Source organism: Exophiala mesophila (assembly GCF_000836275.1).
Source record: "Exophiala mesophila strain CBS 40295 unplaced genomic scaffold supercont1.6, whole genome shotgun sequence".
NCBI classification, from domain to species: Eukaryota; Fungi; Ascomycota; class Eurotiomycetes; order Chaetothyriales; family Herpotrichiellaceae; genus Exophiala; species Exophiala mesophila.
This window is the reverse complement of record NW_015622509.1, coordinates 1,424,890-1,438,908: the sequence shown is the minus strand read 5'-3', so window position 1 is coordinate 1,438,908 and position 14,019 is coordinate 1,424,890. Positions and strand designations below refer to the sequence as shown.

Below are 14,019 nucleotides of genomic sequence, written 5' to 3'. Positions count from 1 at the left end.
ATGGTATCATCCCTATGTGGTAGGTAGCGGTCCACTTCACTCATAATAAGACTCCTTAACTGACGGGGTATTTCTCAGGTACACTGCTGTAACGATGATGATCACAGTGGTAGTGATTGGGGTGGGCCTTTGGCCGGCGTCATATGCCGTCAGTGCTGAGACGTCTTCATTGCGACTTCGAGCCAAAACCCAAGGTGTTGGCTGGTTGTTCGGAGGCCTAGGCAGTGGGATCTTTTCCATCACTCTTCCCTACACATATAACAAGGACGCGGGCGATCTAAGGGGCAAAGCCGGCTTTATATTCACCTTCTTTTGCCTCCTTGGTTTATTTTTGTGCTGGAAGTACGTGCCTGAGATGAAGAACAGGACTGCAGCAGAGATCGACATTATGTTTGAAGAGCGATTGCCGGCCCGAGAGTTCAAGAATTGGTCCGAACCCCTCCAGATCGAGCGTATTATCACAGTCGACAGCACCGCATCTGAGGCCGTTCTGATTCGACCCCAACGAGAAGTTTGAACTTTTCGAGGGTCCGGCCGTAGCATAGGACCATTTGGTGGCTGATGTGAGGCACATCTCAGGCTCGGCAGAACCAGGGCGTATATGTCCTCAAAATAATGATCAGAAATGAGCAATGTCGTATGGATACAGATTCTGGTGTGCTCTCACAGCTCAAGCGTCTGTATTCTTATTTGGTTTGCCCAATGCACACGATGGTACTAGATTTCCTAGCTCACATTACCTTTTACCTTAACGGCCTCTATCTCCCGTTCGCGGACGGCCGTGAGAAGATCCCGGTGCGTTCGGCACCACCACTAGGCCAGGTACTCCCTTCAAGCCCATCTTACCGATCAGACGTTTCTCCAGAGGAGGCACTTCTGGACAATCAAGACCTTGTAATGCAAACTTGTTGGCTTCCTGTACGACCCTTTCAGAAGACCACCTTAATAACCTGGCGGACATTTTCAAGTAGCCTAGGCATGCTCGATAGACCTTTTCTTTCGTCTCTTGCTCTAGGGTCGCTAGAGCTTGGCTGATGTCTTGGACTTTATAGTCAAGAGGCTTCTCATATTTCTGCACCCGTACCTTCTTCAATTGATTCAGAAAAACCGTCTCTTCCTGGCTCAAGATCAAAAGTCCGCAACCTTCAGCCCCGGCACGAGCTGTGCGGCCCAATCGATGGATATAAGATTCTCGATCAGGGGGCAAGCCTACTTGGAACACATGTGAAACGCCGGGAAAGTCCATGCCACGAGCAATGACATCAGTTGCCACGCAAATCGCATTTTTGCTTGTTCGGAACGCGGCAGTGATGTTGGTACGCTTGCTCTGTGATAGGCGGGAATGTAAAATTGAAACGGGTGGTAGACCGCGGGTTGATGCAAGGACGTGTCCAAAGAAGTCCGCTTGGGCTGCAGTTGGTGCGAACACAATTGCCTTGAAATCATCGCTAGTTGCAAGCTCGGATCTGACAAGTGAGACCAGGGCCGGAGCATGCTCGATGATTGAAGGGGTGGTGACAAGGTATTGATTCACTCGTTCATGGGTGTTGGCCTCGCCCTCAGGTATCGTGGAGATGTACTTGTAGCCTTCTCTCAAGAACAGCTTAGTAACATTTGCAATCTGATCATCCATGGTTGCGGAGAAGAGCATGGTTTGTCGTGGACCTTTTGGGATGTAGGCCAGGATCCTCTGCATATCTGGCAGGAATCCCATGTCTAGCATTCGATCTGCTTCATCGAGCACCAGAGTCTGGATGGTATCAACAGAAATGCTCTGCTCACCCGACAGATGGTCCAGAAGTCGACCAGGGGTAGCGACTAAGATGTCGCAGCCATTCAGGATTCTTTGCGCCTCTGTGTTCTTGTTGGTTCCTCCGATTGAAGTAGCAACTTTGACTCGTGGAAATCGTTGTAGCAGTCTCTTAGCCTCATCCGCGATCTGCAAAGCAAGCTCTCTGGTTGGGCAGAGAACTAATGCGGACAGGCGTTGGGTCCTATTTTGCAAAAGAGTTTTGACGGCAGGGAGGAGAAAGGCCATTGTCTTTCCGGTACCGGTCTTTGCCTGCGCCAGACAATCATTGCCCTCAAGCAGAGGAGCCAGAGTGGCAGCCTGAACAGGCATCATATGATCAAATTTGAGATCATCTGTCAGGGTATCGATGATGGCAGGGTCGATGCCATAGAGCCCTCGCAGCTCCTTGAATCGTGGGGTGGTATCTGGAACATCGATCGAGGGAGGTGGGAGGGATGATGAGGGTGTCGGTGAATGGCCATCTGTGAGATTATTGCGATGAAGACTCTTGGTAATAGAAGATCCTGCTCTGTGAGACTTGGGTTTGGCCTGCTGTACAGGCATAGGTCTGCGTTTTCCCATGGCGAAGTGTGCTGCAAAGGTCTTGGGTGGGCTCAGGAGGAGGAGAGTGGGAGAGAGAAAAGATTTATCAAGTGGTTGCAAAGAAGACAGGGGTTTGTTTGCATGATGAATGTGTCGAGATCATTCAAGAAATCTTGACATTCTCAATCTGGTTGCGGCCAGAAAGATTCGCGCGAAACGCGCACCTGCCGCATGTGAATTTTTTGGCAGAAGGAGTGGAATGACGTCATTTGAAACAGAGTGCCAAATGCGGCAGGAATGATTGGAATGTAAATTTGGGCAAGAGCGAGTGACATTGCACGTGGTTGTATTTTGACTCTGATTCTTCCTCATCGATTGAGGCACAGATACAGCCATGAGAGACTCAATTTCATAGATTATAAAGTATGAAAGTAAAAAGCGATAAGGATATAGCCGGAGGATCTACACCTCTTCAACCTGGCTGGCATCACGACGATTTCCACTTCCTTCAGCTTTCTCTGCCACGCTACCACGCATTCCAGCAGCAGTGCTTCTTCGCTTCTCCATCCTCTTCCTTCGGCCAATCTCAAGTTCCTGTGCAAACTTGCTCTTCAGCCGTAGATTGGCACCCTTGAAGTAGAAGTAGTAGACTGGAATAATCACAAGAACCGCCAAGCAGGAAAGGATGACTGAGGGATAAACCAGATGACGATCTTCTCCTCCTATGTTCTCATAGACTGGTATAGTATATCAGCAGATGATCACAATGTCATGGGCAATGACGCTCTCGACTTACATGGGTGGGCATAAAGTGCGGCGATACCAGCAAGAAAGTCTCTTGCCAGATCATTACCACCAGTTGCGGATGCAGCATATGGTCCATAAGCAGCAATCATGTAGTCGATGCTCGACTTGTAAACTGAATAATTGGCAATACCAACAATGGCCGTGAAAATCAACGGTGCAATCCAGTGGACCTGAGGAGGGCCAAGTGATGTCCATGCGAATCCCATCAAGCCAACAGCGAGGAGCGGGGCTAAGTAGAGAAGCCACCACAGTCGCGATTCAGGCGACAAGAGGTCAGGGTTCTTCTTGCGAGTTTGATTGTGATGCCATATCACTGGAAGATAGCTCAAATATGCAATAATGTATCCGATGACCGAGCTACAATTCTGTTAGCAAGGGCTTGATCATTGGTATTAGTAGCCACTTACGAGAGAAAGCAGAGACCAATCTGCCAGGTTTCAAAGTCCCACTGTTCAAAAACAGGAGTAAAGGCCTCGAGGAAGGTGAAAATCAGAGAGTCAGAGAAGCCAGAGAGTAGAGAAAGAAACAGGACGATGGGCTCGGTGAAGAACATCAACCATGGTCGCCACCAGATCTTGCCGACCTCTTTCCAGCTAAACCGTTCCCTAAACGGCGTCAATTCATTCGGTCCGTAGATGTTAGACTCCCCATTCTTGCGGCGTCTCTTTGCCTCCCGGTCAAGAAGGATTGTAGCTCTAGTTTCAGGAACCAAAATGAAATGCGCCGCTTGCACAACGCCGCCCATAATCAGCAGGACCCAGAAAATCCAGTACCATTCTTTGTACTGTCCGACAAAGCCGCCAATAACCGCACCAATTGGTGCACCACCCACTGATGACAGAATTACAAACGCGACAGCATACTGAAATCCTGTGTCTTCGGGCTGATAAAGATCTGCGATAACACCAAGGGTGACAGATCCTCCTGATGTCGAAAGGCCACCCAGGGCTCGTGCCACCAGAATCGATCCGAAATTCGGTGCTAGGGCGGTCAAGATCTGCCAGATGTTGACGAGAAACAGAGACATTTGCTGCGTGGGCCAACGGCCAATCTCCTCGGACCATGGAGCCCAAAGTTCACATCCAATGGCATAGAAGATGAGGAAGATGGCTTGTCCAAGACGTGCTTTGGTTTCAGAGACACCATATTCCTCAGAAATCCCTTCTACAGCGAACCCATACATGGAGGCATTGGAGTTCATCGAGGTCTGAATGAATAAAATCATGACGAGAATAGACCATTTTCGCCATTCAGGTAGTGAATAGCCAAGCTTGTCGTATGCATCGTCTTCTGTCAGCTCGACTTTGCCGTCCGCACGTTGGGGATCTGACGCATCTTGTCCTGTTGTGGTGAGATCCTGGCCAGGCACGCCGAGCATGGACTGCTTCTTTCCCGGGGTTTCGTCGACACTCTTCTCAGTATAGCGATCATGATCAGAGTCGCCCAGGACTGTTGATGACCTATTGGAGCCCGTCATGTTGTAGACAGATGGGGATGGCAGCCGAGACTAAAACACATAGAAGGACTTGCAGAGGAGTCTGACTGATCTTGTGGAAACAAAAGGGAGGAACCTTGAGAATACTCATATACTCACCTTTTCGTCAATAGATCACATAGAACTCACCGTTGTCGGGCAATGATCTCATCGCATGCGGGGAGCCTCGTGGGATACTAGGCGCAGGATTCCTATTGTGGGAGGTTGCGGGGGTTAGTCTGCCGTTTTGTCCGGGGGGACAGAGGAAACCATGGCAAGGATCGTAGATTTAAGCCAACGGCTGCCACCATCACTATATTCAACGCCAGGCTCGAGTAACAGACACAGTCAGAATGCACAAATCGCATACTGATTTGATGGGCAAAATCGCGATCCACGATTCAACGATGATCTCATATGGCACAAGCAGTCGCAAGAAGCGGGACGAGAAATGCTTTTGAGCTGCAAGAATGTCAAGGCGTGCCCAAGCCGCAGGGGCATGAGCAACACTGACTGGCTGTTTGAAGCCTTGGATCAAGTTTGGCGTCACTTGTGCCTGGGGTGGTAGCCATCGGCGTCTGGGCATATCTTGGCTCACAACCGAAGGAGGGTGGCAGATTTTCTCAGGTATGACGTAACTGTAGATTGAAGTAGACGCAGGAATGATTATGGTGAAGAATTCAAGCTGAACCTTATGGTGTTTATCTTTGTTAATACTATATTCGGTCAAGAGAAGAATGGTGGAGGGGATGATGGTAAGCAGACAAAGGAAGCCAAGTTGAAAACTGAAGATGTATTTCAGCGCATCATATCAACCAAAGTAGAACAAACTGTACGGCGGACTAAGAAGACAATAGCTGGGATTACATACGAGGCAGGTCTACCGGATCCAATTGTCCAATGTCTCGAATATCAGGGGTCATTGATTGACTCTGCGCTGTCCATTGCTAGGTCACTAGATTGACTTCTGTCTCTATATGAGACATGATCATCACCTATCCCGGTTCTTTGTTCTCACTTGCAGTTGTTCTGCAACTATGCAGTTCGGCCTGGGGCCAAGATGGATTATACGGCATCGAGGTGGACCAGTTATTTCCCTCTGTCAAGCTCGAACTCCATTCAGATGAGGATTCGCCCAAGGCTGACTCACCATGGTCATATGAACCAGTTTGTACAGCAGAGATAAAGTCGATTGGCAGTGCACTCTGCGTATATACACAGAAAGATTTTTCTGATGGCCGAGGAATATCACTCTTTACCACTCCAGACGTCGCTCGTCAAATATTAGCTTCGTTGCCATTCAGCAGTCCGAGCTCACTGGCCGGCTCCGGGAGCAACATCCCTCAGGACTCTTGGTTTACCAAACCAGTACCTGGCAAAGGCATCGGAGTTTTCGCGAAGAAGCCTATCCCACGAGGACAAGTGGTGACTGCCAATACTCCAGTGTTGATGGTTTACACGGAAACATTTCTTCCCAAGGCTGAACGTGAAGCCCTCCTACGCCTCGCGACAGACCAGCTCCCTCCTTCTTCCAGGGAAGCACTACTCTCCCTTTCCAAAGTCTTCAACAATTCTGAGATTCCAATCCAAGATATCATAGCAGGGAACGCATTCGGACTTGAAATCGGAGCCCAAGGTCACTTAGCGGTGTTTCCCGAAGTCTCTCGAGTCAACCATGACTGCAGTCCAAACTCACAATTCTACCTGGATTCTGATTCCTTGACCCATTTTGTTCGTGCCATCCGTCCCATTGCGGAGAACGAGGAAGTAACCATCGCCTATTCTAATCCCCTGGCGCCCTTCTCCGATCGTCAAAAGGCCCTGTTCAAAGGTTTCCATTTCAACTGCGGCTGTTCACGGTGTTTGCGTGGCGAAGCTGCTGATATGCCGCTCCAGGAGATTGCCGAACTTCAATCAATTCTCTCAAACTGGACTCCTGCTTCCAAAGCCAATGTCAAGGTTGCAGAACGGCTAGTAAAGTTGTATGCACAAGAAGGACTCGAAGGCTACGCTGACCCGGCCTACTGCCATGTGGCCTTGACATACAGTGCTGCTGGTAGTGCTAGAGGTGCTCGGAAGTACTACGACCTTGCTCTAGAATCACATCAGCTCCGTCTAGGCCCAATGGCATCAGATCTCGGAGCTTGTAATGGCATGAAAGACAATATTGAAAAGCACTGGAGTTGGAGACGGAGAAAAAGTGGGTGATCACTGGAGCAGGTATGGAGTCTATGAAAGCCGGACATTCGCTTCTCGGCGACGCCTATGTAATCACATCCCTTTTCTAACCCATCCCTAGGTCCAAGCAAAGTTCAACATCCACCTCACTCAAGCCTTGCTAGTGCAGGGCCTCACAATTTTGGCACTATCAACTCGTCTATTCCTTCAGCCGCAATACTCTCTTTGACCGATGTTCGCTCTGCCACATTGAGCGCCAGCTTGGTGTATCGAGGATACCTAACTCTCATATCTTCGCCAAGAGCGAATCCCCATCGGTAAAAGACATACAATAAGACGTCCACCACGGTGAGACTATCGCCGACGGCATAGACTGAGGTTAATCGGTCCTCTATCTTTGCGAAGCAATCTCTGACATTGGAGAGACCTTTTTCTTTGACGGCAGGATAGACGCTTTGGTCGTCCGTGTACCGTTCAGGTCTCAAGAGGCCCCCAAACGCCTGACCGTGCAGAGTTCCCGATAGCCAGTTCAACCATTCGTAGGTCCGGACCACTTCGAGGTTGGTTTTGCCCAGGAGATGCTTCTCCGGTGCAAGCTGGGCAATGTACGTGAAGATAGCTGGGGTCTCAGTGATGGTCTCGCCATCCGCGATTAGTACCGGCACGCGAAGCTTGGGATTGAGGGCAAGAAGTTCTGGGCTTTTGAAAGCGATCTTGAGCGGTTCAAAGGAGGTCCCACTCTCCCTCAACAAGATGTGTGAGGCCAGCGAGCAAGCCCCCGGGGCGTAGAATAATTTAATGGTCGACATGGTCTATTGAATGGTAGATTTTGCCAGTCGATCAACAATCTTCGTTCTCTAGACCTTTCAAACTGCCCTCCAGGTGATGCAGACAACATATAAGTATTCCCAACACGCCCTTCGTCGCGAGTCACTCCAAATGTGAAAGTATCCTACGGCTCTGCGAACGAATCACATCGTGGCCACGGGCTTAGCTTAACGTTTCGGAGACTTATGAAAAAAGCGGCGTTGGCGATCTATAAAGCAGCAGGAATTCAGCATATTGGCATGACTTTGCAGCTGTCTTGGTCGGGCTGCTGGCAAAATGATTCGCTGTTCTTCTGGAGACGTTGAAGTTGAACTCCGGAAGCATTACCGTTTTTGACTTGGTGTATAGAAACATTACTTAATCCTAGAGGACGGAAGATGATGTGATGCCTCGGCCTTGAAGTGACTTCGCACCCATGGAACCCATCGATGCCTGGCTAAGCCCCCTCGGCCTCCATGCCTCGGTCACTAGTTGACGTGTCTCTTCTGTTCAATAACATATTCATGGATTTCTTGTTTTCTTTGGTAGACCATCTAGACCTTGTACCGCTTAGCCTCGCATCACACAAGCTACAAATGCTACACTATGGCCTATGCGTCACAGGAACTTTGTCGTCGATGCAGATTTCATTGAGCGGCCATCGACTTTCCAAACTCAGCCATCTATGAACTCTTATCACGCATCCACGCAAGTTCTTCATCAGTGTGCCTTCTTCTGATCTCAAACTCGTCACAGGGTGGCACACGGCTTGATTAGCCTGCAATATGATGTTCGAGGAACAACATCAAGATTAGATCTGCCCTAACAAAACACAGACATGTGCCAAACCTGGTAGGAAAGAGAACGTGTTGCCTTCTTACACAGCTTTTTGCTCGTTTGTTTTCATCCCAGTCAACAGTGTACCCATCGCCTGATATTGAATAGAGAAGCGACTGATCATACGTCAGCGGAAGACAAACCTCTCTAGAGATGGATAGTCGTCGTATTTCCGCAGGGTCCCACTGCCACTTGCTCTGAAAAGCCAAATCCATGTTGCGATATGTTGGGGTAATAAAGCGAAGTAGGTCTCCAGACGTGTAACAGACGCGAACAACAGTTACTAGGCTCAAAGAGACTGTCGGGGATTGAATCATTGACTAAATCATCCATAGTCCGTGAACACCTCAGGACAGCGTTGCGTCGGCAAATGACAAGGTTGATGCTTATTACCCCTCATGATTCCACTTGACCCAATCAACAGCCTTGCCAGGCTTGTTGCCACCCATCCATTTGTCCCTGAACTCGGAAGATGGACGTTGAACGACATGGAGATGCATGAGTGATGACCGACAACCGTCATGCAGAGACTGCCGACAAATTTAAAAGGGGATCTTCTCCAACTGCTGGTCTGTTCATCACCATGATGACTACTAGAAAAGCAAAGTCAAGACCACTAACTATTTGACATCTTCTGGTCTGCTCCATCTTCTCTCTTGTGCAATGGCAGCGGTAGAATCGATGATTCACAGAGACAGCACTAATGCTACCCAGAAGATACCAGTCTCGGCCAATGACGGACTATCGACGCTGCCTACATCTGAGACATTGGCACCAAGGACTATTTCCGAGTTGATAGCACGACGGGCACAGCAAGCTCCACACCAGCCAATTCTTGGGTATCCTTCTCATGGCGTTGAATATGTCGAGTACACTTTCGAGCAGCTGGATCGGCTCGCCGACGCGGGAGCTAGCCACTATGCAGCCAGGGTTCCCACAAGGTCTTCGTCAGAGGATCCAGAAGTAGTTGTCGCCATTCTTGGACACTCAACCCTGGAATACCTGATCACAATTATAGCTCTCAGCAGACTAGGTTTCACCGTTCTATTTCTATCTACACGAATTTCAGAAGAAGCCTACATTTCTCTTCTAGAATCTACGAATTCTTCACATCTCATTGTTCACTCGTCCTTTCAGAAGACAGTCGCTGGCATCAAAAACATACTTCCACAGCTTGAGGTTGTTTCTATCCTGGATCGATCTGACTTCGACAATGAAAACACTGCCCACTTCAACACCAATCAATATCTGAACCCTGACGAAGAATCTACAAAGACCTCATGGATCATTCACTCCTCTGGCTCAACAGGTCTTCCAAAGCCTATCTACCAAACACATCAGGCAGCTCTACGCAATTATGAATCCAATATGGGAATGGAGGGGTTCATTACTCTCCCTTTATTTCACGCACATGGTCTGAGCAGTGTGTTTCGTGGAATAACTGCTTACAAGAAGATCTACATGTATAATGCCTCATTACCTCTCACAAGCCCGAATCTCCTCAGCATCATGCGCCAACACCGCTTCGAAATCTTCTATGGCGTGCCTTACGCTCTGAAGCTACTAAGCGAGAGCAAGGAGGGAATTGAAGCACTCGCATCCATGAAGATCGTCATGTTTGGAGGGTCTGCTTGTCCTGATGGTCTAGGAGATCTCCTTGTCGAGAATGGTGTCAATCTTATAAGCCACTATGGGACGACTGAAACTGGTCAGCTGATGACCTCATTCCGCCCTCCAGGCGATAAAGCATGGAACTATGTACGAGTTCATCAGGCGCTCGAGCCGTACGTTCGATTTGAAGATCGCGGTGGCCATCTCTTCGAGCTCGTGGTTCTGGAAGGTTGGCCGTCTAAAGTGGCTACAAATCGCGATGACGGTGCCTATGCTACTAAGGACTTGTTCGAGCCACATCCTTCCATTCCGAATGCATGGAAATATGGCGGGCGACTCGATGATACCATTGTTCTTGTCAACGGTGAGAAAGCAATTCCACTTGCCATGGAGGGCGCCGTTAGGCAACAGAAGCTGGTCAAGGATGCTGTTGTGTTTGGCACCGGGCGACCTAGCCTTGGTATGATGATCATTCGCTCAGATATGGCGGCTTCATATTCTCAAGAAGAACTGATATCACAAGTGTGGCCGACAATAGAAGTTGAGAACTCCAGGTCACCATCCTATGCCCAATTGAGTCCTCAATCTATCCTGGTACTCCCTCCTGACACTATTTATCCCCAGACCGACAAAGGAACTTTAATTCGTCAAGCATTCTACAAAGCATTCGCTACAGATATTGAGCAATTCTACGCAAGGCTTGAGGCCAGATCGACTGGTACACTTGATCTCTCAGGTGAAGCCCTATGTGACTATCTAAGAAGCGAGGTCCTAAGGCTAATTCCAGGACTTCGGGACGATGAGCTCAACAATGACACCGATTTATTCTCCTTGGGCGTTGACTCGTTGCAGTCATCTAGGCTGAGGGGGACTATTCTTGCAAGTGTCCAGCTCAATAGCCATTCGCTATCTCAGAATTTTGTTTTTGAGAATCCAACAATTTCGGGGCTTGCCGACGCTATTGTAGCTGTCCGTTCAGGAGCTTCCACGGCTCTTCGCAATGTTGAGCAGGAAATGGAAGACCTCGTGATCAAGTACGGCGAATTTCCTCAACACAAACCTCAGAAGCGAAAGTCCAACAATACCTGTGTAATTGTGACCGGTGCAACGGGGTCTCTTGGTGCGCACATCGTGGCCCAACTTGTGTCTAGAGACGATTTCTCAGAGGTGTGTTGTCTAGTTCGTGCACGCACCGCAGAGGCAGCAATAGATAGAGTCTGGACTTCTCTCAACCACCGCGGAATTCTGTCTTCGATACCCTCACATCTAAGAACCAAGATATCGGCCTACTCCTCGGACTTTTCGAAGAGCGATCTAGGGCTCGAGACCGAGGTCTACGATCGGCTAGCTCAAGACGTGGTCTCTATCATCCATTGTGCATGGTCTGTCAACTTTAACACCACATTGGCCAGTTTCGAGAAGGGCTGCATTGCTGGAGCAAAGAATCTGATACTTCTCTGTTTGAATGCCATTCAGCCGACTCCTGCGTCATTCAACTTTTGCTCCTCCGTCAGCACAGTTGCACGTACACCTTTTCACGAGAGTGCGCCAGAGTCAATCCCAGCAAACTATGGCTATGTCCAACGAATGGGCTACGCGCAGTCCAAACTAGTAACCGAGAAGCTTGTTGTTCAAGCAACCTCTCGAACATCGATCTGTGCTAGAGTCCTCCGTATCGGCCAGATTGTCGCAGACACTGTGCATGGGATCTGGAACGACACAGAAGCAATTCCACTTATGCTCCAGACTGCCGTGACTCTTGGTACGTTGCCTAGCCTGAACGAATCATGTCGGTGGTTGCCAGTCGACATTGTCGCAACAGCCATTCTGGACGCTTCGTTCGCTTCAACACCACAGATAGTATTCAACATCGTGAATCCGTTAGCATTTCACTGGACAGAAGATTTACTTCCGAAGCTGAAGATAGCAGGTCTTGTGTTCGAGCAAGTCGACCAGAGAGAGTGGCTACGCCGTTTGCGTGAATCCGACCCCGATCCTAGCGTGAATCCAACCTATAAACTGCTCGAGTTCTTCACCGCCAAGTACGACGATGGCAACGCCGAGAAGAGAGGCTTGCGATATGAAACTACAGCCGCAGAAGGCGTCTCACCAGTCTTAGCAGCCCATCCAGAACTCACTCAGGACCTAGTCACGAAATTCGTCCAACATTTTCTTTCCACGTCTTGGTCGAACTCGAGTAGCCCTCCCCAAGAGACAATTCTTAGTTACTAGGGCTTAGAGACTAAGAGGGACAGGCACATAAATCACTTTTTTGTCATGAGTCGCGAAACTTTTAATGACGATGTGTTTTCAAAACGTCCTAACACAACAACAATTGCTATCTGATTCAGAACAGGTTTTGGGGTATCTCTGTCTATCTGTGTCAAGAATCTCGTAGCCTTGAACATAAACCAGTGGTTGACCAGCATATTAGGTAGATCATTCGACCTTGCCGACACGGACAACGCCTTCGTTGGAGCCCTCTTCCGAGCCATTGTCTTGCACTGAACCCTGGATGGTGGTTGGCCTCTTGCCTGTCAAGTCGCGGAACATGGCCTTGGTGATATGGACCAAGGTCTTGCGGCCTTGCCAGACAGGGAACACACCGACGCAAAGGGTGGTGCAGAAGATCCAGATAAAGCCGACGACAACCCAGCCTAAGGAGGAATTTATGTCAGTAACTGAAAGATACTAGAGCACGGGGATGTCAGTTGACTTACCAGTGAAGAACGATCGGCTGAAGATGTATCCAGTGCCGTACAATGGCATGGGCCACAGTACCAAGAAGGCAAAGGTCATCAGAACGGTCATGATGCGTGCAATCTTAGCTGCTCGGTTGAGGTGAGCTTGCTCCTTGGCATCGTTGGTATAGTCGACATGTTCGTGGACCTGGCCCGGCTCGATGCTAGCGCGACGAATGATCTCGGAGTCGTCGCCTCGGCGGATCAACTTCATCGACTGCCAATCATAGTTTTGTCGGCCAAATGCAAAGGTGAGAACAGGAACGAAGACGATGGGACTGAGGAGTGCAGTGACGTTCCCAGCAAGCATAGGATTGTTGCTGCCGGTGCAAAGCACTGTGAGCTCGCCACAGTCACGACTCGCGGTGACGAGCCAGGCCGTAAGCGAGCAGCACAGGCCCAACACAGGAGAAAAGGTCGCTGCAACCCAATTTTGGTCTTTCCAGATCAGGGTCAAGGTCGCAGGAATGACAGCAGCAGAGATGATGACACCCATCATGACATAGAGGTACCCCATACCAATTCCGGCGTAGTAGAGACCAGTACCAACCCCAGCCATGATGAGAGCATAGCCAATACAACTGACATGCGACATACGGATGAGGAATTTGCCGTCGGCTGTAGGGTTGATATATGTTTGGTAGATATCGTAAGTGAAGATCGACGACACAGCGATAAGTTCCGAGGAGTACGCCGAGGTAACAGCGAAAAAGACCAGTAGGAACGAAGCAATAGCACCACCTTCGCCCAAGAGTGCTCGTGCAGCATAGGGAAGGACTAGACCTGCAGTGACTTCGTTTGTAGGAATTCTCTCTGGATATGTTGGGAAGGTCGGGGAGCTCTCAAGGGCGAGAGCGGTAATGCCCATAGTGGTAGCGCACAGCCATGGAATTGCGAACCAGGACAGACCTAAACGATGTGAGTGAGAAGCCACAAGCAAAGACATGGGTTGAGCATACCTCCCATGATATAACCTGGCAGGGCATCAACTGGAGAAGCGGCAATGGCCTTGTTGTAGTAACCATTGTCCAGGAAGACGGTACCTAGCGTCGGTCAATATAAAGGTCTGATCTCAGGGGCAACGTCCTACCAAAGTTTCCCACGATATTGATGACGAAGAAGATAGCACCCCCAGAGCTTCGCATTGTTAGATAGCTACCTTCTCGGTTGCCATCAACTGGGTGTCGCTCGCCAGCCTCCTTTAGAAGTTCCCACACTCGTCCAGGAGA

General features: G+C 49.4%; 4 protein-coding genes across 4 annotated transcripts; 2 read left to right on the top strand and 2 right to left on the bottom strand.

Moving 5' to 3' along the window:
- Nucleotides 1-748: 748 nt before the first annotated feature.
- PV10_08419 (uncharacterized protein) lies at nucleotides 749-2,374 on the bottom strand (the record flags this gene model as incomplete). Its single annotated transcript, XM_016373437.1, has 1 exon — nucleotides 749-2,374. One exon carries the CDS (start codon nucleotides 2,372-2,374, stop codon nucleotides 749-751), a length of 1,626 nt encoding a protein of 541 aa, XP_016220348.1.
- A 3,226-nt stretch (nucleotides 2,375-5,600) lies between these two features.
- On the top strand, nucleotides 5,601-6,837 carry PV10_08418 (uncharacterized protein; the record flags this gene model as incomplete). Its single annotated transcript, XM_016373436.1, has 1 exon — nucleotides 5,601-6,837. One exon carries the CDS (start codon nucleotides 5,601-5,603, stop codon nucleotides 6,822-6,824), a length of 1,224 nt encoding a protein of 407 aa, XP_016220347.1. The 3' UTR covers nucleotides 6,825-6,837.
- PV10_08417 (uncharacterized protein) lies at nucleotides 6,808-7,662 on the bottom strand. Its single transcript, XM_016373435.1, has one exon. The coding sequence runs from the start codon at nucleotides 7,601-7,603 to the stop codon at nucleotides 6,968-6,970; it is 636 nt and encodes a 211-aa protein (XP_016220346.1). The 5' UTR covers nucleotides 7,604-7,662; the 3' UTR covers nucleotides 6,808-6,967.
- A 1,439-nt stretch (nucleotides 7,663-9,101) lies between these two features.
- PV10_08416 (uncharacterized protein) lies at nucleotides 9,102-12,281 on the top strand (the record flags this gene model as incomplete). Its single annotated transcript, XM_016373434.1, has 1 exon — nucleotides 9,102-12,281. The coding sequence occupies one exon, from the start codon at nucleotides 9,102-9,104 to the stop codon at nucleotides 12,279-12,281; it is 3,180 nt and encodes a 1,059-aa protein (XP_016220345.1).
- Between the last annotated feature and the right edge of the window lie 1,738 nt (nucleotides 12,282-14,019).

Bases quoted from the DNA above. Each gene is read 5' to 3' on its own strand.
- PV10_08417 (XM_016373435.1), bottom strand. From the start codon at position 7,603: ATGTCGACCATTAAATTATTCTACGCCCCGGGGGCTTGCTCGCTGGCC.